Here is a 24,051-nt window from a genome sequence, read left to right on the forward strand (position 1 = left end):
TGTTGGCGCCATATTGTAATGATCATCGTGATCATTTTTCATTGATTACCGCAAAATAACCACAGTGTTTACATCAGTAAATCACTTATACACACATTATAGCATCCAGCTTTGTGCCTTTGATCTGACCACAGAAGCTGTTTGTTGTTTCAAGTATTTATTGCAACAATAAACATGATCCATATCATAGTTAATCAAAGTAGTTTCTCAATCTTTTCATATTTATTAAAGGTTATATTCTCCTTCTTCTTTTTCTTGTTATTAAGAGCCATGGGAGGTGACGTGGTAGAAAAATATGAAACAAATACATCAGATAATTTACTTGAACATTTTTTCTGTAAGGAGCAAAGTGACCGAAACACAGATTTTCACGTTTTCAAGTTTAGACTTTGCTTTCATCAGATAATCAGATGATCCATGATTTTCCTGACCTTTAACCTTCCACCTGTATGATTGCTGAGGTAAACATTAGATACCACCAAAGTCTTTCCAGACACAAATCTAAAGGCAGCCAGAAACCCTCGGGAGCACCTGTGTGGGAGTTATTTGGAAGAGTCAAAATTTGAGAGTCTACAGAGTAACAGGTGTGTCTGCAGAGAACAACAGTTGCCTTAAGGTGCTTTATGTTGTAAGGTAAAGACCCTTCAATGATACAGAGAAAACCCCCCATGAGCAAGCACATGGTGACAAGGGGAAGGAAAAACTCCCTTTTAACAGGAAGACTCCTCCAGCAGAACCAGGCTCAGGGAGGGGCGGCCAACAAGCTGCGGTCATTCACGCATCACTCTCTGTAACAGTTGGAAACTTTTTGTCCATCAGCATTTTCGGCACTGTTGCCATTTGGTTCCACCAACCCTGTGCGCTGGTCAGATTTGACTCTTTCAGCTCCTCCAGTCACATTTAGACTGGGACTCATGCATGCCTGCAGGGGGCAGTGTTCGACCTCTGTGTGCTGCTGTTCTTTAGCATCTGACTTCCATTTCCTCACTGGGTGCTGCATGCATGTAAGTACGGGCATGTACAGGCGGCCATGTTTTCATTTTGGTTGGTTTTCTTCAACACGGATGTTCTGGATCTCATTGTGCATGTGTGTCGTGACAATAGAAGCTATTCTATTCTATTCATTTTGAAGTTTTAGGTCACTGTGAGCAGCATTCTGAGAACAGAGAGCAGATCTCTCTGCTGAATGCTCTGAGATGAGATTATGATGCAAATATGGTTAACTTCACTGCACTGTGTTGACCCGGTGTGCATGAGCAAACACAGATATGCATAAAACAGGAGCATGGAGACCTGATAGGCTGAGAACACGCGTGTGAGAGTGGCTGAGTGGGACTGAGGGTGTGCTGTGAGCTGAAGTCCTGCTGGCAGCACGAAGCACCTAAAACACTCAAAACCAGACAAAATGTCAGTGCAGTGTCTGAAAGAACCTCAGGGAACTCTGCATCTTTGAGGTACTCAGTTTGGACTTCTTTTAGAAAGCACATTTTGGGGGGGGGGCTATGACTGAGTATCAGGGCCACATTAAGAAAACAATTATCACTGATCTGTGCAGATAACAGATGTTGTATCAGGACAAACTGTGAGGTCATACCTCACAATCGTTAAGGATGTGATTTGTGCTTCAGCTCACAGATGCAGGGTGGTGATCAGCGTGAGGACGCTGCAGAAGCTGCTCAGACGGGAAATCATGGAAGAGCGGATTTTTACAGCTGTGAGGTCATCGACGGCCTGGAACAGTAAGAGGACAGGTACAGGCTGATTGACTCGTTTCACTGATTGTGGCCTTTTTTATGGACCAAGCGTGGCCTGTTTTCTGTTACAGCTCCCTGCTGCACTACGTGGAGCAGCTCTCGTGCATGAAGTTCCTCGTTTGATCATTTCCAGCGCAGATCTTTAATCATCCGGTCAGCTGAGACTGCAGAAGTCACCTGGATCAGTGATGAAACGTCCTGACGACTGGATGGACTTCCTGGGAGCGCCCTACCTGATCACTGCGTGTGGATGGAGAGGAGAGTGTTCCTCTGAAGTGTCTGAATGCAGAGTGAAAGACGAACAAAGACGAAGATCTTTATCCACCAGACTTTTAATTTGAAGAGACAGCTGATGATTCAGAGCTTTACACCCTTTCAGTATAAAAGCCTTTAAATGAGTTAAACGTGAGAAAAAAAGCAGACGACAGAATAAATAATGTGACCGTCAGGCGGAGCAGAAACGCAACGTAAACAGGATATGATGTCATCAAAGGAACAGGAATGGCTCTTTGGTCGACAATTAGCTAAAGGAACTAAAAACCGACAGAAGGAGGAAGATGACGATGACGAGGTTTTTTTGGTAATCAGCTGATTTCTGACATCAGGCTTAAAGGGTCAGTTCACCTGTTGAGGGGCGGAACTAATAAACTGCAGGCCAGCGTGGATGCTCGAGCAGACGCCAAGCTCGCGTGAACTGACCCTTTAACGAGTCACGCTGGTTTCCACAGAAACGAACTTAAATGACAGCAGAGACAAGACGCTGCGATTGGCTGATTGTCTGAAACCCGTGTGAACCGACCCCTGCTGTGGTGCGTTTGTGGGCAGAGCGCGGAGGTCCTAGAGTGCGTGCTCTCGCGGCGGCAGCATGTGCAGCACCTGGTCGAGCAGCTGCAGCGCTCGGTGCAGGTGCACCTCCAGCCAGCAGGGGGTGTCCTTGATGCTCTGCCGTGGGTAGTCACACCCCCACCCTTTGACGAAGCTCAGCCGCACGATGCACAGCCTGCGGAGGTCGTCCACGCCCAGACCGGCCGCTGAGCGCACACCTGCGGGAGGAAGCACAGGTGAGACACAGAAACTAAAACATGTGAAATTAAAACCACGAGGCTTACACCGAGGGCCGAGGCCGCCCACCGTAAAAAGGAAGTGAAATAACATTAAATGCATGAAAAAGCAGGAAGTCGCACTGAGGCCCAAAAATGTCCAACGCGAATCTGACTCGATTCACTCTGCAGGTAAGTCTTTTAAGCCCTGCGTCTGGTTCATGTTATAATTTATTGACACCTGTGCCTGTCTGTCACTGGCTGTGTTGGGCAGGTGATACTCACTGACAGCAGGCGCGATTCCTCCCACACTGTTCGGACCGGGAATTGCACCGACCACCGCGGCTGCCTGAGTCTCCACAGCTGCCTGAGCCGCTGCCGCCTGCTGCTGCATCTGCCGGTGACACTGCCGCAGGTCGAACACCTGAACACAGACGGGTGAGACAGGCAGATGGGTGAGGCACGCAGACGGGTGAGACAGGTACACGGGTGAGACACCGGGGTGGCTGTAGCTCAGGTGGTAGAGGTGGTCATTCGATGCCAGTCTGCATGCCAAATATCCTTGGGGAAGAACCTACCGCACGTTTCTCTGTGATGGATCCATCCAGGTGTAAATGTGCGTGAACATGGTGGGCAAAAACGGCCACATACTGAACACGCCATAATGAGCTAGGGTTAACAAAGAGCAAAACTGCCAGCAGAGCCAAAACCACCTGATAGAAACCGTAGCCAATTCACACTTTTATGTCCAATCATGCACAAATCTATGTCCTATAAAACTGTCAACAAGCTGCTGAAGAAGTTACAACAAAGCTGTCCAAGTATCGAGAAACACGGCCCAAACAAACCTCTCAGAGAAACTCGGATCTCTTCACAAATCAAGAATATCAAATCTGTAAAAGGAAGATGGACTCGCTGCTTTACTTCCTGCGATCCCCAAACACGTCTTTGTCTGTCTGTTTTACGTCTGTTTGGACCTTAGTGAATCCGAGCCCGTCTGGGCTCAGATGGTCATTCGCGGCGTCTACCGCTCACCTTGATGTATGCTCCAGGGTAGATCTTATGAACGCCATCGCCTGGTGCTCTGCCCGCCTCCCGGTCCAGATAGAAACTCTGGACAAACACAGAGTGGTCGCTAAGGCAACGCATCCAGATGTCACCCTCCCCCCGACACTCCAGCTGAATCCCCCGGCCGATGTGGAGCCTGCAGGGCAACAACATCAGCAACATTAAATACTAACACTGCAATAATTCTCATGGTGCCACCCACTAAACGACCGCTCACCTGGCGCGGTGGCTGGCGGCTGTACGGTGGACATTGCTCAGCTGTCCCAAACAGAATCGATCTCCTCCCGAAGGATCCACGTACCCGTCCACAGTCACCAGGGGACAGCTGGACTGGACCTTAAACATCTCACCAACCTGAACGTCCAGCTCAAAGTAGGAGATGGAGCACCAGAACTCTGGACCTGAGGATCGAGACACAGATCAGGACATGGCGGACCTGCTCCCCAAACATCCTGACAAACTGGAGACAAAAGTGCTTCTCAACCTTTTATTACCTGAGCTTTTACTTCTGTAAGTGAGGACATCTTTGTTTCAGGGAATTCAGACAGATAGGTGTGAGTATCAGGGCACTTTATTTTTACATTAACATTTTTTGGACCTGCTTCACTAAGAAGGGACATTTTGTATTTTGGGGACGTCGGCCACTATGTTTTGAATCTTTATTAATAAAGTGAGGTCAGAGTGAGGGGGCGGGGTTTGTGGACAGGTGTGGTACCTGGGTGGTTGGATACTGGCTGTGGATACGGAGCGGTGCTGTGATGCTGTGACCCTGCAGAAACAAACACAGACCCAGTACTCAGCAATAATGCAGTACTCGCAGTACTACGGTACTGAATAGAGCAGTAACATTTAACATGCTGTCTTACAGAAGTGAGTGTTGGGGGCGTGGTGTTGTTGATGATGATGAGGATGATGATGCAATGGTGGATGTGGCTGGTTGCCCCGCCCACTATGCGCAGAGGTGTAGGGGGCAGGGCTGTTACCTGCCCAGTTGGCTGTGGAGACACACAGGACACTCATTATACTACAGAAGTAGTACTAAGCACAGGTAGTACATAGTACTTAGGGTACAGTACCAGGTTTGTGGGGGCCACTGTACTCTGGGCTCTGCTGATGTGGGGAGGCTGGGGTCGGGGGATGGGGGGGCTGGGGAGTGTGAGGTGGATTTGAGTGAGGCGGTGAAGCCTGGCCGCCGTGGTTAGGAGGCGGAGCGATCTGAAGGAGGCCAGGTCCGTCCAAACCGCCGCCGACCCCCCTGGCAGTCAGAGCTGCGGGCACCATGGAGCTGCTGCCTGCAGGAAACACGACTGTGTTACAACAGCGTCACGGCGTCTCGCACGCGCTGACAGCAAGGAGCAGCACACTGACCTGGGGGAGACAAAGGCATGCTGGGATACATGCCGACAGGCCGTGGGTGGCCATAGGGGTTGGTGTGGGGGGGCAGGTCGATCTGCAGACACTCCTGCATGAACTCCTCTTTTATGAGAGACTGAGGACCTGTCAAAGCAGACATTACAAACATTTAGACTGTACCCCAGGTTTGACGTTTGTACCCCAGTCACTCAACTGTAGCAATCCGAGTCCTGGTGATGACTGTTTGCCCCTGTTAATGACTGTTTGCCCCTGTTAAAGACTGTTAGCCCCTGTTGATGACTGTCAGCTCCTATTGATGACCGTCAGCTCCTGTTGATGACTGTCAGCTCCTGTTAATGACTGTCAGCTCCTGTTAATGACTGATAGCCCCTGTTAATGACTGATAGCCCGTTAATGACTGTTAGCTCCTGTTGATGACTGTTAGCCCCTGTTGTTGACTGTCAGCCCCTGTTGTTGACTGTCAGCGCCTATTGATGACCGTCAGCTCCTGTTGATGACTGTTAGCCCGTGTTAATGACTGTTAGCTCCTGTTGATGACCGTTAGCTCCTGTTGATGACCGTCAGCTCCTGTTGATGACTGTTAGCTCCTGTTAATGACTGTCAGCTCCTGTTGATGACTGTTAGCCCCTGTTAATGACTGTTAGCTCCTGTTGATGACTGTTAGCCCCTGTTGTTGACTGTCAGCTCCTATTGATGACCGTCAGCTCCTGTTGATGACTGTTAGCCCCTGTTAATGACTGTCAGCTCCTATTGATGACCGTCAGCTCCTGTAGATGACTGTTAGCCCCTGTTAATGACTGTTAGCCCCTGTTAATGACCGTCAGCTCCTGTTGATGACTGTTAGCCCCTGTTAATGACTGTTAGCTCCTGTTGCTGACCGTTAGCTCCTGTTAATGACTGTTAACTCTTGTTAATGACTGTTAGTAATACTTTATTTGAAGTGGCTGTTCGTCGCAGGACACGGACGCTTGGTGAATAAACTCTCATACAGTCTGAGAATGTAGTTAAACTGTTTATCAGAGGGAAAGTATGATTTTAGGACACTGGAGCCTGACATTAGTTTGCCATGATGTTAGCTTACAACAAGCTGTTGTTTAGCTATCTGGAGACGGCAGGTCTAAACTGCTGAAAATAATTATCTGTGACAATATCAGGAATAAATAAGCAGGTTTATGCACATTTTCAAGAGTTAGAGCCCTGACTTCAGTTCAGGAGATGAAGCTGGAGGTCAGGAGGAAGAAGATGAGTGTTTGTTAAGATGGCGGTGGCGTTGTCTCTTTCTTTATCTTTGGTGAAGAGGCCCTGTTCACTGAAGAGAAAACACTAGTATCAGCCTTCATATTTTGAGTCTGAACACATAAGAAGTCCTATGACTTCTTCCCTCGTCTGCCTACATATGCAGCTGTCTGTAGCCACATGTTTAACACACCATTAGTCGGACGCACGCTCCTCTGTTGTTTTAATACTTTAATTATACGTTTATAAGAATGCTTCAGGTGGTTGGAAGACATAATTACCCACTAATGTACATGTATTTCTGAGTACAGTATCCTTTTCACCTGTTTGCAATATTAGGGGCGTGGCCTCTTTGACTGACAGGTGGATGGTGACACAGGCAACTGTAGCTTCTAACTGTCTGTTAGCTTCACCTGATCTGGACCCAATGACTGTAGAAAACATGGACAACGTGACAGCACCTCCTCCCATTCTACAAAAATGAAGCCAAAATATCCCGCCTCTGGAAGCTGCCATCTTGCCAGAGTCTGCGCAGTAGGGACTTAAGGTGGAGCGACTGTGTTACACTCCCGCCGACACACCTGCTGGACGTGACCGCAAACACGCCCCCTACACTTTTTACGTAGCCCGGCTGCTCCAGTTTATTTGCTGATGGGTTTACCGCGACTGACGACTTGTTTAATTAAGGTAAATACAACCATGTCACTGTTATGAAAAAGACACATAGATTAGCAAGGCGCTAGATTAGCCGCTAGAATACGCAATGTGTTTGAGGCTTGTTGTTAGCTAGTTAGCGATGCTACACATCCGTTACTCTAATAGTCTGTATTATTGAATGATTCAGCACTGCTTAGGTTTTGTTATCCATTTTTAGACAGTGATGAGATCATCTGCACACTCTACAGAAGCCCAGAGTTACTGTTAATATCAAAAATATAATGCTGTCCTTTGAGATTTTAACATAAAACTGTGAGTGTAATGGATCTAAAACTGTTTAAATCTTCAGAGCCATCTACTACGGTGGCCCCTAGAGACAAAGCACGTACAAACTCCAAAACACTTGCAAACTCCAAAACACATGCAAATTCCAAAACACATGCAAACTAAAAAACACTTGCAAACTAAAAAACACATGCAAACTCCAAAACACGTACAAACTCCAAAACGCTTGCAAAATCCAAAACACTTGCAAACTAAAAAGCACTTGCAAACTAAAAAGCACATGCAAACTCCAAAACACGTACAAACTCCAAAACACTTGCAAAATCCAAAACACTTGCAAACTCAAAAACACAACGGAAGTGCTCCAGGACGCTAGGGGCAGTGTTGAGCTCTATTTGCAAAATAAACGGCAAGTTTGTCTGTATGGGACGGTCTAGTCTCTGTCGCGCTTCCCAGGTTGCCTAGCAACCATGATACTAACCGCTGGAAACGTGTCATACAACTTGGTTTGACAGAAATGAGGGAGAATATATTTTGTTCATTTGTTTGTTTCTACAAGAGCTTTGTGTGATTTGATAAGTATCTGAGGCTGAGACCACAGGACAGTAAAACATGATTTTTGGGCTTCATTTCTGTACTGAACAGTTATTTAAGATTAGTTAGTAAATAAGAATTAGCTAATGTTGTTCATGAGACTAAAGTCATCTCACTTTGGTAATGTAAATATAATATGGCCAATATTATAGTTATTATATTAATCATTATTAGCTATTACAGCAGTGAACATGAACTCTGTGTCAAATACTGAGCCTCAGTACAGATTCAAGTTGCAGTTATTTACATGTCTTATCACCTTAAATCTTCACTCAAAGACAAGTATCTTTGACAGTGTATATATAGGTGTATCATATATCAGAGACAAATGTTGTTACTTCAGTATGTTGCCATTACTAAATTTGGCTCATTGCTTACATATATTTATAAAAAGAAAATGTACAAGCTGTGATAACTGTTTCTGATAGAATGAAGGGTAGACTGATATATGAAATACTCCTTTATTGGGTGAGAAAATCAGACCATGTCATAACTGCTTTAAGTCATACAGAATAGATATCAGAGCCTTAAACAAGCTGACTTCTGCTAAATGGGTCAAACTGGGCAGAAAGTCTACAAACACATATGTTAGGGAAAATATTCTAAAACACTTCTTCAGTAAAGACTCAGAGAAGAGAAACACACAGAACTTCTTGCTAGCAAGGGCAGCCTCCAGACTGAGACTCGCACTAAGAAACTGCCCCAATCTTTATTTATACTTCAGTAGGTGTGTGTGTGTGTGTGTGTGTGTGTGTATGTGTGTGTGTGTGTGTGTGTGTGTGTGTCCTGCTGATCAAAGGGTCATGAGAGCACAAAAGGTACATCCTTGGTCAGGAAAGGGGGTAGTCTCCCCCACCCTAGATAACATGGTGAGGAAGTCCAGCAGTTCATCTATATGTAAAGAAGCACTTAAACTAAAACAGACATAGCTACGTTAATCCTGCCGTAAAACAATAAAACAAGGTACGAGCTCTCATGCTCCCAGACGTGGGGGTGCATTCCTGGGATGCACCCCAAGCCTGCAGCCTGTTAGAGATCACACACAATTAATTATATGCCTCTAAGTATACATGGTTGAATATTTCCTAATACAAATAACTACATGCAGTATTCTACCATATGCAAACTTATATCACTAAAAGATTATACTGACTACTAAATACAATTTTCCATTGACAACATAACATCCTTATAGAATATGATGTAACACTATAGATCAACTTACCTCAGAATATATAAAGCATATAAACAGTTACAGCAATATGATGCAACAAACACAGCAGCTACTAATCCAAAATACTCAAAGCTTCATAGAACTGGAACAAACATTTATTTTAGCTCCATTCTGCTGCAGATACAGACTTTAGGTTTCTGAACATTAAACTTGTTGCTGCCTTTCATAGTGTGTAACTTGAAGGCCCTGAGTACTCTGAGTACTTTCTCCTACACTGAAAACACTGGGATGATCACATTATTTGAACATTACCTAATAAGACTGATTCAGCACAGACAGTTATGTTAAACTTTCCTAGCAGTCCTTCACAAACAGGGAACAGTCTGTCTATTCTCTCCATCTGTCAGCTGCTGCTGGCTCTTCCTCCTCCTCTTCCTCACACACTGCTGAGTTTGTCCTGGTGGATCATCAGGGCTGCAAAGCCTCACAGATGATGTGCAGCAGTGGGTCCCTCAGTCTGTCCTCACTCTGGACACTTGCAGTCGTCACACATGGAAATCAAATGTGTGATAAGCTGCAGGATTCAAACACAAGTGTAACTTATAAACACACGTTCATACTTTTATTCCACAATCAGAGAGAAAGAAACAGAGAGAGAGTGCAGGACAGACAGACAGGTGACAGTCTCAGGTGTACACACTGCTACACAACAGCACCAGAGAAGCAGGATTTAGTGTTTGTGTTATTACGAGTGTAAACAAGAAGAGTTCCAGATGGTGCAGTGGACACATGTGTGACTGCTGTGATTAAAGCATCTTTCTTTCAGCTTAACGAGTGAACCGTCAGCTCGTTCAAACACACGTTAAAGTCCGTTTGGCTCGACACCACCGAACAGAGGCAGCAATATAACACAGCTCACATTAACAGTGCAGTGAATCCTGCTTGTGCCGTGATGTTCAGGACTGCAAACCGAGCAGCATCACTGACTTTCAGCTTGTTGTGTTTGTGGATATATGACTGACTTTAATTATCTACAAAATCATCACAATCTCTGTAAGATTAAGGTCAACTATATATATATTTATTAAAGTAAAGGCTTTAAAACCAAGTTAATTCTGAAAGTACAAACATCGCTAATGTCAACTTTCCCGACATGTGGCCAACAATAATGGTTTCATGTTCTTCATTAAAAAAACATTTGCGCATAAATAAGTGACATGATATTCAGTACTTACTTCTGAAAGTTTACTCTTCCTCCGCTCCGCTTCCACCGTTTTTTTTTCGGCAAAATTATCCACACCACCACCGCACTATGAAGTCTGGGATATGTTGGGCCATGAAGGCTACACCGACCCATCCTTAAAATTCAGGGAAATTAAGGACGCATTTCAGGGCCGCATTTCGGGCAGCCTTTGAATTCGGAAAGCCTTCTCTTGTCGCTGTGAGGTAATCGGCCTTAAAATGCGGCCTTTAAGGCTGCAAACCCCAAATCCGGTCATTGGTACTTCCTGGCTTGTGTAGTTACTAGGTAACAAAAGCTCAACACTGCCCCTAGCGTCCTGGAGCACTTCCGTTGTGTTTTTGAGTTTGCAAGTGTTTTGGATTTTGCAAGTGTTTTTTAGTTTGCAAGTGTTTTGGAGTTTGTACGTGTTTTTTAGTTTGCAAGTGTTTTTTAGTTTGCATGTGTTTTGGAGTTTGTACGTGTTTTGGAGTTTGCAAGTGTTTTGGATTTTGCAAGTGTTTTGGAGTTTGCATGTGTTTTTTAGTTTGCATGTGTTTTGGAGTTTGTACGTGTTTTTTAGTTTGCAAGTGTTTTGGAGTTTGTACGTGTTTTGGAGTTTGCATGTGTTTTGGAGTTTGTACGTGTTTTGGAGTTTGCATGTGTTTTGGAGTTTGTACGTGTTTTGGAGTTTGCATGTGTTTTTTAGTTTGCACGTGTTTTTTAGTTTGCAAGTGTTTTTTAGTTTGCAAGTGTTTTGGAGTTTGTACGTGTTTTGGAGTTTGCAAGTGTTTTGGAGTTTGTACGTGTTTTGGAGTTTGCATGTGTTTTTTAGTTTGCATGTGTTTTTTAGTTTGCAAGTGTTTTGGAGTTTGTACGTGTTTTGGAGTTTGCATGTGTTTTGGAGTTTGCAAGTGTTTTGGAGTTTGTACGTGTTTTGGAGTTTGCATGTGTTTTGGAGTTTGCAAGTGTTTTGGAGTTTGCAAGTGTTTTTTAGTTTGCAAGTGTTTTGGAGTTTGTACGTGTTTTGGAGTTTGCATGTGTTTTTTAGTTTGCAAGTGTTTTGGAGTTTGTACGTGTTTTTTAGTTTGCAAGTGTTTTGGAGTTTGTACGTGTTTTGGAGTTTGTACGTGTTTTGGAGTTTGTACGTGTTTTGGAGTTTGTACGTGTTTTGGAGTTTGCATGTGTTTTGGAATTTGTATGTGTTTTGGAGTTTGCAAGTGTTTTGGATTTTGCAAGTGTTTTGGAGTTTGCATGTGTTTTTTAGTTTGCATGTGTTTTGGAGTTTGTACGTGTTTTTTAGTTTGCAAGTGTTTTGGAGTTTGTACGTGTTTTTGAGTTTGTACGTGTTTTGGAGTTTGCATGTGTTTTGGAATTTGTATGTGTTTTGGAGTTTGCAAGTGTTTTGGATTTTGCAAGTGTTTTGGAGTTTGCATGTGTTTTTTAGTTTGCATGTGTTTTGGAGTTTGTACGTGTTTTTTAGTTTGCAAGTGTTTTGGAGTTTGTACGTGTTTTTGAGTTTGTACGTGTTTTGGAGTTTGCATGTGTTTTTTAGTTTGCACGTGTTTTTTAGTTTGCAAGTGTTTTGGAGTTTGTACGTGTTTTGGAGTTTGCATGTGTTTTGGAGTTTGTACGTGTTTTGGAGTTTGTACGTGTTTTGGAGTTTGCATGTGTTTTTTAGTTTGCAAGTGTTTTGGAGTTTGTACGTGTTTTGGAGTTTGCATGTGTTTTGGAGTTTGTACGTGTTTTGGAGTTTGCATGTGTTTTGGAGTTTGTACGTGTTTTGGAGTTTGCAAGTGTTTTGGAGTTTGTACGTGTTTTGGAGTTTGTACGTGTTTTTTAGTTTGCAAGTGTTTTGGAGTTTGTACGTGTTTTGGAGTTTGCAAGTGTTTTGGAGTTTGCAAGTGTTTTGGAGTTTGCAAGTGTTTTGGAGTTTGTACGTGTTTTGGAGTTTGCATGTGTTTTTTAGTTTGCATGTGTTTTTTAGTTTGCAAGTGTTTTGGAGTTTGTACGTGTTTTGGAGTTTGCATGTGTTTTGGAGTTTGTACGTGTTTTGGAGTTTGCATGTGTTTTGGAGTTTGTACGTGTTTTGGAGTTTGCAAGTGTTTTGGAGTTTGTACGTGTTTTGGAGTTTGTACGTGTTTTTTAGTTTGCAAGTGTTTTGGAGTTTGTACGTGTTTTGGAGTTTGCACGTGTTTTGGAGTTTGTACGTGTTTTTGAGTTTGCAAGTGTTTTGGATTTTGCAAGTGTTTTGGAGTTTGCATGTGTTTTTTAGTTTGTACGTGTTTTGGAGTTTGTACGTGTTTTGGAGTTTGCATGTGTTTTGGAGTTTGTACGTGTTTTGGAGTTTGCAAGTGTTTTGGAGTTTGTACGTGTTTTGGAGTTTGCATGTGTTTTGGAGTTTGTACGTGTTTTGGAGTTTGCAAGTGTTTTGGAGTTTGTACGTGTTTTGGAGTTTGCATGTGTTTTTTAGTTTGCAAGTGTTTTGGAGTTTGTACGTACGTAGGCCCGCCCCAGGAGATGGATACACCCAGCATTTCATCAACACTGTGATGAGACCTTTGGTTTGTGTAATGTTATAAATAGTCAGATACTCCCAAGAGGCTCCGGGCTTAATATTTAAAAATATATGATCCTCTCTGGTTACTTGGGTATGAATAACTATGTTATTTACCATAAAGTGATTCACACTATCTGCAAAAAACTGTGAAAGAATTCCAGATCACCAGTTTGTAGTTTAACATACAAGTGACGACCTTTGACCTTCATCAGGTTTTATTTAATTGTGTCAGAGAAACTCAAACGTGCTCTTCATGCAGCTGAGTACATCAAGTGTTTAAACTGGAAGCTGTGCAGGTCTGAGATCAGCAGCTTTATGAAACATCAAACTGAGGTCCTGTTAATGCTGATATACAGTGACACAGTTACATGAGTGATTAATCCTTTTGTTTTTTGTCTTTAACTTTATCAATAAAGCTGCAGCTTTGACTACAGCACGTGTGGCACTTTAACCTTTGCACTGTTTTCATCAGTTCATTTTGCAGTTAACATGTGAACATGTTGGATGATCTGTGCTGTCACTTGGTGGTGCTGAGGTCTGAATCTGAGGGCAGCTCCTGTAATCACAAAGAGATCAGAATTAGGGCTGCACGATAAATCGAAAATTTATTGTCATCGCGATATCAGCCTGCGCGATGGGCCCATCGCAAAAGACGGCGTAAACTGCGATAATTGGGTACCTTAAAATGTTTACACACGTGCTGTAAAGAATTTACCAATCAAAGAAATCCATTTACACATTTGACCAGTCGAATAGAGCCCTTCACGGCATTAACCAATCAAATGGATTAGAGGCCCGCCTCCTACGCAGGTCGGGCGCGAACAACGCTGCAGCAACGAGTCAGAGTTGTAATGGCTGAGAGCGAGACGCGTGACGAGAATGCTACTGAACTCGTGGCTAAAAAAAAAAAATAGTACCTCACTTATTTGGAGGTACTTTGGATTTGATAAAGACGACGTTCTCCAAACACAGGTACTCTGCAAAACTTGCCGAACACTCGTGGCAACCACCAGAGGAAACACGACTAATCTCCACCATCATCTTCAATACAACCACAGAGAACTGTTTGAAGAGTTCCAGAAAGATAGGGCTAGCCAAACAAAGGTTGCTAATGTTAAGACAAAGAGCGCAGCAGTCCAACAGCCGTCTCTGTATCAGAGTTTTTCAAGTGGAATTCCTTATGAGAAAACGTCGAAGCGGTACAAAGAAATAACAGAGGCCATTACACATTTTTTGGCTAAAGACATGATGCCTATAAATACAGTTAGCAGAGAGGGCTTCACCAGTCTGATACATAAAGTGGACCAGAGATACCGCATCCCCTCACGAAACTACTTTTCACATGTCGCCATTCCACAAATGTATGAAACATGCCGCAAGACCGTCATGTTTGAACTGAGCCAAGCTGAAAACTACGCAAGCACTACAGACCTATGGTCAAGTCGTACAACGGAACCATATATGAGTTTCACAGTGCACTTCCTCACCGAAGACTTTGAACTGAAAACACGGTGTCTAGAGACTGTGTATTTTCCAGACTCCCACACTAGTGAAAATATAGCCCATGTATTACGTGAGGTGTTAGCCAGCTGGGATCTTAAAGAAGATCGACAAGTGTGCATCACCACAGACAACGGTGCCAATGTTGTGAGAGCCACGGAGCTAAACAACTGGGTCAGACTTCAGTGTTTTGGACACAGGCTGCACCTTGCAATCGGTAAGTTTTATTCAAGGCAGATCTTTTTAGCAATGAAAATGTGCTATACATTATTATCAAATTGATATTGATAAGGATAATGTTACCTTTTTAGACAACTTTAGTTATAAATTTCAATTAGTTTTTTTTTTTTAAAAAAAAAAGGTTTTAAACATGACAGTTTTTTTGTTTCCTCTTATTTCTCCAGAAAATTCTATCAAAGATGATGCCCGCATTGCCCGAGCCATTGGACTTTGCAAAAAGTTAGTTGGACATTTTTGCCACAGCTGGAAAGCAAAGATGGCTCTGAAAAAAGCACAGCAGAAGCTCAACCTCCCAGAGCACACACTGATCACAGAATGCCCAACCAGGTGGGGTTCCAGGCAGAAGATGATTGAGAGAGTCCTGGAGCAGCAGCGGGCCATTTCTGATGTCATCTCAGCAGACAAGAAATCAAGACACTTGATTCCTACTTGGCAGGATCTTGAGGTACTGGAGTCTGTCAACCAGGCATTACACCCCCTGCAAGACTTTACAGATGCCCTGTCTGGTGAGAGCTACGTTAGTGTTTCATATGTAAAACCAGTCCTTCATCTGATGAAGACGTCGGTGCTTGCAGAGAAGGAAGAAGACAGTGATTTGACAAAATCAATTAAGAAGAAAATCCTCGAGTACCTGATTACTAAATATGAAAATCCAGCTACCCAGGAACTTATGGACATGGCGTGCTTCATGGATCCCAGATTTAAAGTCAGCTACACCAGCACTGATCGAGTCTCAGACATCAAGACCAGAGTGATGTCAGAAATGGAAGCAGTGGCACAGAAGGTATTCATGCATGCTTATATATAAAACCTTTCAATTCATATTTAGTCCAAAATGTTTACTTTTCTTATAATCTGCTTTCTGTTCCAGGAGAGAAGCTCCGCTGAACCAGAGGCCCAGACAGATGATCCACCCAGTCGTCCCCTGAAGAAGGCAAAAAAGTCCCTGGGCAGTTTCTTCAAGGCAGCTCCAATCCCTACCTCCTCTTTTATGCATCTCTCACAAGCTGTTGAAGCTGAGCTTAACAGCTACTTGCTATCCACGGCCATAGACAGTGAGGAAGACCCCTTGGCATGGTGGAAACTCCACAAAATGACATTCCCACAGCTAAGCAAGCTTGCAAGGAAGTATCTCTGCATACCTGCAAGTAGCTCACCTTCAGAGAGACTTTTTAGTACATCAGGAAACATAGTAACATGTCAGCGCACATGTTTAAAACCTTGGAGAGTAAACATGTTGGTTTTCCTTAACAAGAACTTGCCATAAAAAACATTCACTCAGGAAGGATGAATGCAAGATAGAGAAACCTTTTTTTTTTTTCAAAAAATTACAAAAATACACTACCTACATTGTTCTTAATTGTTGATAATATTAGTCTTGGCCAGTACGACCACAAAGGTAGACAATTGTTCTTTGGTGTGTTCCCACAGCAGACAAGTTCTTACCTATAGTTTAATCTAGTAAAGTTTCCACTCCAGTTTTGACTTGCATCATAACTACTTGGTGAGTGGTAAAATGATGAACAACTGCATAGAGATAATTTGCAGTATAATTTAAGTTATGTTTATTTAAAACTAATTATAGAGACCGGGAAGGATGTCTTTCAGAATTCAAGCCTCAGAAATTTTTTTATGGGGGCAATGTTTCAATGTTTGACTGCACTTTGTTGTTACACTGCTAATACAGCAGCTTTCATTAAATAAAACTGTGCAGTAAAACGGAAATTATGTATTTGTTTTTTGTTTTTTTTTTGCTATTTATTTTATCGCAAGTCATATCGTTATCGCAGTATTGATCACAGTTATCGCACATCGCAGGTTTTCCTAATATCGTGCAGCCCTAATCAGAATCATCACAAACTGAATTATAAAGTTTATCACTTAAATCTGAAATAAAGCTGATCCTTCTGTCCTCACACTCAGGATCTGAAGCTCTTCTCTTACATTTTTTTCACTTCTACAGTTTAATCCATAGTTACTTATTAATGAGGAGTTACTGAAGCACAAGCTTAAAAAAAATAAAAATAAAATGGTGTTATTGTCTTTACACATGTGGAGACTGAAAACATGCTGTTGCTTGCACATATTTAATAATCAGCTCTGCACAGGAGCTGAAGCAGGATGCAGCCTGTTGCTTTTACAGTAAAATACTTGTAATAAAAGTACAGTAACAGTAATTAGTGACTGAGCAGCCCGGGGCGTTTCTCTTGATTTCTTCAGTCGGTGTAAATTCATTCACCTGCACAGATTAGCTAAACGAACCCTGACAGCCGAGTCCTCATCTTAGCTAGCTAGGTCTCAGGAGCTAGCTAAGGACGGTAGTTACGGATTAGCTGACAAACACGTTTAACTTACCGAAAAAGTGCAGCGGGGCCTCGGGTCCTTCTGTCGGGTAGTCCAGTTTACTGAAGAACACCTCAGGCTGTCAGGTTAAAACACTCGGTCGTGTTTTCGAAGCGTAAACGCTGGCCCTCCTCTCAGAGCCTACGCTCTATCTTCTATTCCCGAACAGAGATACGCAAGTTTCTCCGTGACTGCAGCTGCCAGTCAAAGCTGTTATGATGACGTTTCACCCCAATTTAACATCACCGCGGTAGGAATTAGAATCAGACTTATGGGAGAGGAGACCCCTTGGACATCAATCAGCATGATGAGAACTATTGATAACAAAGGAAAGAATCTTTGGGAAAAAATTATCTGAGGAGAATAAATTTATTTAGTCCCATCCGCTAACATGGAGGAGGCGGGGTTTATGACCTATACTGCAGCCAGACACCAGGGGGCGAAAGAGACGTTTTGGCTTCATTTTTGGGGAGCTGTCGCGTCATCCATGTTTTCTACAGTCATTGTTCTGGACATTTCAACTGTGTTTGTGCTGTTGGAGCCTTTTGGAGAATTTAATGACATCATCTGACCAATAACATGGCTGCTGTGAAGTTACCATAGTAACAGACCGAGAAGAAGCTGGAGCGAGTTCGATGAGAGAAATTGGATGGTTTTGATTGGATGTTAGTTAATTAACTGGCATTTCTGTGTGTGTGTGTCTGTTTCTGTCTCTGTGTGTGTGTCTGTGTGGGCTCCAGAGTGTCTTCGGAAATAGAAACGGTCACCACGGTGTTTAGTCTGACTTCTGCTCAGACACGAGGGCAGATAACAGAGACGCTCCAAAACATTCAGAGCCCAACAGGAGCGACCACACACACACACACACACACACACACACACACACACACACAGAAACACACACACAGACACAGAAACACACATACAGACACACACACACACACACACACACAGACACAGAAACACACACACACAGACACAGAAACACACATACAGACACACACACACACACAGAAACACACACACACACACACACACACACAGTGTTTAAAGCTGTGACCGTGTTTCCATCAAAGCAGCAAAGACACCTAAAACCAAACGCTGCTGCAGCCCGATGACTCACGGCCCAATCAGACCAATCACAGAGGGCAGCAGGTGTGCAGGGTTACCTGTGGCGGGGGACGCTACCCTCTCGTAGTGGTAGGGGTTCACACACACGCTGTCGTACTTCAGGTCGAAGGCAAACTGACAGAACTTGACGTGCTTCAGCTCGTTCTTGTGGAGGTCTGGCCACCGCCACAGGCGGGCGTAGATCACATGAGGGAAGCCTTTTCTACCCGCTACCTGCACAGGTGAGACAGACAGTCAGCGAGGAAACATGTAAGCTTAAATAAACTCTGTGACAGCAGACTGAGTCATGCTGAGCACAAACACTGTGCGTGTGTGTCAGGTGATTATGCCAAACCACAAGCATGACATCACGTCTGACCTCAGCCTCAGAACGCTGCAAAAAGTTCAGGTCAGACATAATAATAATGGAGTGGATTTATATAGCGCTTTTCAAGGCACCCAAAGCGCTTTACAATGCCACTATTCATTCACTCTCACATTCACACACTGGTGGAGGCTACAGGTGTAGCCACAGCTGCCCTGGGGCAGACTGATAGAAGCGAGGCTGCCATATCGCGCCATCGGCCCCTCTGGCCATCACCAGTAGGCGGTAGGGTAAAGTGTCTTGCCCAAGGACACAACGACCAGGACAGAGAGCCCGGGGATCGAACCGGCGACCTTCCGGTTACAGATACGCTTCCCAACCCCCTGAGCCACGGTCGCCCCAGTGAGATCCCAACACAGAGCCAACATAGCTCCAGCCTGCAGGGGCCGTTTCTCTGTATTCTGTCCCCAGCTGAGTGTGGGCACACCTGAATGTCCTATTTCAGACAAACATTAGCTGCAGTTCACCTAGGGGGCGCTGTGAGATCAAAGTGAGCGGAGCTAAACAGAGACTTTGGATTTTAGTGTCCATGAATCCAGCCTGGATAAAAGCACTCTTCCTCCTTCAGTTCCTCTCAGTGAAGCTAATTCTGACCATAAAACACTAGCATGCTGCTAACGCTTGCTGATTGTGCTGCTAAGGTTTTAGGACAGGTGCCTGTTTCCACAGTTAAAGCCCAGCAGGAGCTCCAGGTGTGCAGGACAGGAGCAGCGGGGTGAAGGCGACGCTGTCAGGAGGCTGCTCGCTTCACGCCCCAAACCAAAATGGAGGACGCTGTAAAGCACCTCGCAGTGCTGTGACGTCTCTAACAAAAAGCGTTTACTGCAGGAGAAAACCTGTGAAACGTCTAAAGGTGGAACCATTTCTGCTGAGCTCGACAGCGCCCCCTATGGAGCAGGAAGTCCACAGAGAGGCGGGTCCCGAGTATTTAGAAGTTGTTCGATAAAACGTTTGATGATGAATGTTGCTGTGTGTTAACCGGGTCCCTTAATTGTAGGAAAACCCTAATGAGGATGTTTATTCTCACCGATGCGTTCACTAAACAAACTTTAAACTCAGAAAATCCCCGCAGGCTGTAAACGTCTCAAAGCCACAGGTTTGTGAATGTGCTGCTTTAAATCTGATGGACGAGGTCTGTTCTGTGTGCACAGGTGAAGGGCAGGGATAAGATTGCAGACAAAACAATCTCACACACACACGCTGCAAAAAATGTCCTCATAAACCTGCTCAAAGGGCCAGGTCCCCACACTGAACGTAAACTGAAACAGCACTTTCTTTAAATCACCTTTTATCCACATTTTGAACGACCGCCTGCTCGTTCAGACTCTCCTCGTGTCTTTACTCTGTTTCTTAAACTTTAAGTGTTAAGTTCAAACTAATGTTTGTTCCTGTTTTCTGGGTTTTTTCCAAAGGTGTCGCCGTGTTCACCTCTCTGAGCTATAAGAAGCAGGCATGCTGCAAAAACAACATCCAAACCCCAAAACAAGCAAACAGCAACACAGAAAGATTTTAGCAAAACTTTCCAAAGATACCAAATATACCAGGGTTTGTTTGTTTGATCTGGAGAGCTTTCACATGATGACACATTCAGAAGGAACGTCTCCGGTTTGTTCCTGACTACGAAAAGTGAAAACACAAACTGCTCATCAGAGAAGAAACACACATCGCACTTTTCCTTCAAATACGAACACGTTAAAGACCGAGTTGGACATCATTTAGAAACATAACTGACGAGGTGACGGAGAATCAGGGGTTTACACGGAGGCCCGGGTAGAAAAATCACCAAACAAAAAGCACAAGAAAATTATAAAAGGACGTCTTATTGTTATTCGTGCAAATCTACGACTGAAAGGGAGAAATTCAAGAAAAAAATCAGATAAAGTCAAATATCTGAGGAAAAGATTGTGACATAAATATGTGAGATATTACACTAACACTGCTTATAATTCAAAACTAAGACAAAAATAGATAAAAAAAATTCAGACGCAAAAGGTTTGATTTCAAAATCCAAAACTAAACCAATCAAATAACAAAACTATAGGATGACGAAAACGTCGACTCGCTGAACTAAAACTATGAGACAAGAAGTAAAAGTTTCATGTTTAAGACAAGAGTGAGAGCGAAACACTGACTGAAACATTTACACTCTGACACATGAAGCTGGGATTTTAACCTCTAAAAGGTAAACCTGTTAGAGCAAAACTAGGAAACGAGGAGAAAAGAACTCAAAGAGCCGACAGAAACCAAACAGAAACAGAAATATTTGATGTAAAAGTCAAGACAAAGCTCTGCTTTTGGCCACAGGCTGAGCTTCTCGATTTTTTAATGGGAGACAAAATCATCTCGTCCTCTCTGGGTCAATGTCTGCAGCAGCACGTCATTTCTTACAGTGTGGAAACTCTGCGGTATGAAATCCACCAGAGTCCCAGACGAGTCCACATTCCCGTCCTCTGCATGCTTACACACACACACACGCACGCACACACACACACACACACGACCCTGAACCCAAACCTGAGCCCTGAAACCGGCTCTGAAGCGAGGGCCACAAACGGGTCCTGAGTCTAACAAGGTGCTCACAAAGACAGCTGTACACACACACACACACACACACACACACACACACACACCAGACTGTCTGGCTTAAGTTAACCCGGCCCCTTTCCTGTGTTTCAGACAAAACAAGCCAGCCTGCCCTTCCTCCTCCTCCTCCTGCTGCTGTTTGGATGTGAGACCTGCGACGTTCTGCAGGATCCTGCAGTCACACCGACGCTGTAACGTGGTTCTAACCGCTTCCGTTTTATTGGTTATGCCTTCGAGGTTTGATCTCTCGGGTCTTCCTCGCTCACATGCCGACCCTCAGACTGAAACGGCGTCAGCTCAGGCCCACCGCCCTCGCACAGGCACGCGCTCCAGAGCTCGCTCATCAGGCGACGCTGCGGCGAATGGAGGCTGAGGTTTAATGAAGCAGCGCTCCGTGACAGGAGCCTGCTACAGGTGTGCGGCTCACCTGTGTGCCCCGCCCAGCCCTGCATCCTTAAAGCATATTCCCACCAACCTGAACTTATCACAGAAACATTTTAACAGCAGCATACACAGGATGACGGAGTGGGGATGGAGACAATGTCCTCAGGTGAACCACGTCTCCTTTTACGGTTCGTGGGGTGGGGACGTTTTGGTTTAAAGGGTCTGTGAATGTTTCAGAAGTTCCTGAGAAGGTGTCGCATGTTTTAGTGGGACTGTGGGGGGAGGGGTGCGCTGTGGGCCGGATCAGCTGTTCCTGGTGTGAACCTGCTCAGCAGACTGAGGTGTGCTCTGTCCTCTGGTCTCATAATTACTGAGAGACTGGGGGACACACCCAGGCTGCTGCTCACAGCTCCATCATCATCATCATCATCATTATTATTATATCAGCGGTGAGGAGCTCCTGGAGCGCCGACAGAGGACACAGGAAGGACAGGATCAGGTGCAGACCAGGTGAGGGGCGGAGCCTGAAGACTTTAAAGACTTTTTCTTTGAAGTCCTGTTATCTTTCTAACTCTGTCAGAATAAAATAAGGTGACTACTTCCTCTCTGAGCCTCAAGCCTTCCTGTGGGCCCTCTGTCGGGTTTTCACCGCCGTACCTGCAGCCGGCCGTCCAGCGTCCTCTGGATGGTGACACACTTGCTGGGGTGCACGCCGTTGGTGGTGACGGCGGTGATGAGCGAGTCCAGTTCGTCCTTCTTCTCCTTCAGCTTTTTCACCAGACTCTCGATGGCGCGCTTGGCAAAGCCCTCGTTCTCGCCGCCCTGCCGGTGGCACATCAGACTGTGGACGATGCTGAGGCAGGCGTCTGCGCTGCTGGGGGCGGGGCCGAGCACCGACATGGTCACCTGATAAAGTAAAACAGAATCTGCTCAGACGGCTCAACAATCAGATCCATAAAAAGACTTCCCCGGACAGATCTATGTGGGTGGGGCTTGTGTGCCCTCGGTGACATCACACAGACCCGTGATAAACGCTGAGGTCGTTGTCAGGTTTCACGTGAACCCACCAGCCAGAGGAACAGGAAATACATGACAGGAACACACAGACAGGTGGGACGCTCAGGTGTGCCCGTGGGCCAGGAACAGATCCTATAGCTGATCCACAGGTGACCTCATACGGTCCCTGAGCACAGATACAGAGCAGGGGCTGATATTGATCATATTGTCAGTGATCAGAAGTACTCCTGTCCCCCCACACACGTCACTTCCCTCTGAGACAGACAGAGAGGTGAGGAGGAGACAGGATCACCACACATGCACATCCTCGTCTCACTACTGATTGCTTTCATTTTTTCATCAAACTGTAAGCAACATGACGTCGTGACCGTGGCTCTATGACGTCATCAGATGCTGACGATGCCTGACGCTCACTGGCTGACCCGACTGCTGCATCAACAGTTGTTCACAGAAGAATTACAAAAGCTCTCAGCGGGCTCCTGCGGCGCACTCACCGGGCTCGGCGCTCTCCGCTCGGCTATGATCCGCTGCCGGGTCCGTGAGGCCGGAGGTTCGTCCGTCGGCGCGTCCGCGTGCGACTCCGTCTGCATCCAGACTGTCTGCACGCTCACCGGGGGGAGGAGGAGGTGGGGGCTATGTCATGCTCCCCCGACGGCCAGACATAACAGGAAGTCTGGCGACCTCTGGGGCCTTCCAAAATAAGAGCACAGAGACAAAACTGAGCGTTGTTAAGATGTGGAGCGTTTACCTGCGGTTTACCTGTTTGTGCTTCCTGCCTGCACACCTGCCACCTGTCATCGATGTCACTGTAATGTTGCCTGTGTGCGTTGTCTGAGTTCACTGCACAGTCAATTTAAGTTTTATACAATGATAATTACAGTTTGCCTTATTTTTCTGCCTGGTTTGATTTTTGTTCTTTTTAAAATTTATGTTATTTTATTTTTCATGTTATTGAAAAGTGGCTATTCGGTTATTCACCTGTAATCGTGCTTTCGCTGTCTAGTTTTAGTTATTTGTCCCGTTCTAAAGTTTTCCTTTCTTTTAGTTGACCTAGTTTTACTTCATTGTGAACCTAAATTCATTCTCACGTCACAAAGAAAAGCATCAAATCTCGTTAGGGCAAGCTTACTCATTAAGGGTTAAAAACGATTAAAATGATTAACAGAAATATATTAACACTTATTAGAGATGTTTCCTGGGTTAAAGAAACGTTTTAAAACTCAACTCAACTAAAATATTTCCAAAATGCAGCTTCAAAAACTCTCCTTTCACTCATTTTCCCGCATCAGTTACTGCTGCTTTTATTTTGTGATACTGCCGGAAACACGCTTTGCCTTGTCAGAAAGTTTGTGCCGTGAGAGAGCCAATCACAGCCCTCCTGTGTGTGTGTGTGTGTCTGTGTGTGTTTGGCGCCATCTGGTGGCGAAAGTCGAGGAAACACATTTCTCGTGTTTGACAGAAACATTGAAGCTGCAGAATAAAAACAGCTGACCTTTATGATGAAACAAAAAGGGACAGAGTGACATTT

The 24,051-nt window shown here is 44.6% G+C and overlaps 2 protein-coding genes across 7 annotated transcripts in view; one reads left to right on the forward strand and one right to left on the reverse strand.

Annotated features, from left to right (window-relative positions):
• Positions 1 to 129: 129 nt before the first annotated feature.
• LOC101467180 (mothers against decapentaplegic homolog 4) overlaps positions 130 to 24,051 on the reverse strand; it is a 37,976-nt gene continuing 14,054 nt past the window's right edge. For 3 of the 6 annotated variants that reach the window (XM_076890383.1, XM_024804145.2, XM_024804147.2), the window contains exons 2-13: positions 23,018 to 23,213; positions 22,164 to 22,412; positions 18,214 to 18,388; positions 5,231 to 5,359; positions 4,939 to 5,154; positions 4,729 to 4,857; positions 4,578 to 4,631; positions 4,080 to 4,263; positions 3,830 to 3,998; positions 3,080 to 3,218; positions 2,631 to 2,797; positions 140 to 2,033 (exon numbers count right to left, since the gene is read on the reverse strand). In XM_076890383.1, the coding sequence (XP_076746498.1) occupies positions 1,992 to 2,033; positions 2,631 to 2,797; positions 3,080 to 3,218; positions 3,830 to 3,998; positions 4,080 to 4,263; positions 4,578 to 4,631; positions 4,729 to 4,857; positions 4,939 to 5,154; positions 5,231 to 5,359; positions 18,214 to 18,388; positions 22,164 to 22,412; positions 23,018 to 23,113 (1,749 nt within the window). In that variant the 5' untranslated portion in view covers positions 23,114 to 23,213 and the 3' untranslated portion in view covers positions 140 to 1,991. Of the gene's footprint in view, positions 2,034 to 2,067; positions 2,798 to 3,079; positions 3,219 to 3,829; positions 3,999 to 4,079; positions 4,264 to 4,577; positions 4,632 to 4,728; positions 4,858 to 4,938; positions 5,155 to 5,230; positions 5,360 to 18,213; positions 18,389 to 22,163; positions 22,413 to 23,017; positions 23,214 to 23,748; positions 23,975 to 24,051 lie in introns of those variants that run through there. The other 3 variants (XM_024804146.2, XM_076890385.1, XM_024804144.2) reach the window with 3 other exon arrangements.
• On the forward strand, positions 13,506 to 16,512 carry LOC143421194 (E3 SUMO-protein ligase ZBED1-like). The gene is made up of 3 exons (XM_076890381.1): positions 13,506 to 14,678; positions 14,866 to 15,485; positions 15,573 to 16,512. The coding sequence occupies exons 1-3, from the start codon at positions 13,841 to 13,843 to the stop codon at positions 15,966 to 15,968; spliced, it is 1,854 nt and encodes a 617-aa protein (XP_076746496.1). The 5' UTR covers positions 13,506 to 13,840; the 3' UTR covers positions 15,969 to 16,512.

This window comes from Maylandia zebra, linkage group LG11 (assembly GCF_041146795.1).
Source record: "Maylandia zebra isolate NMK-2024a linkage group LG11, Mzebra_GT3a, whole genome shotgun sequence".
In the NCBI taxonomy this organism is placed as follows: domain Eukaryota; kingdom Metazoa; phylum Chordata; class Actinopteri; order Cichliformes; family Cichlidae; genus Maylandia; species Maylandia zebra.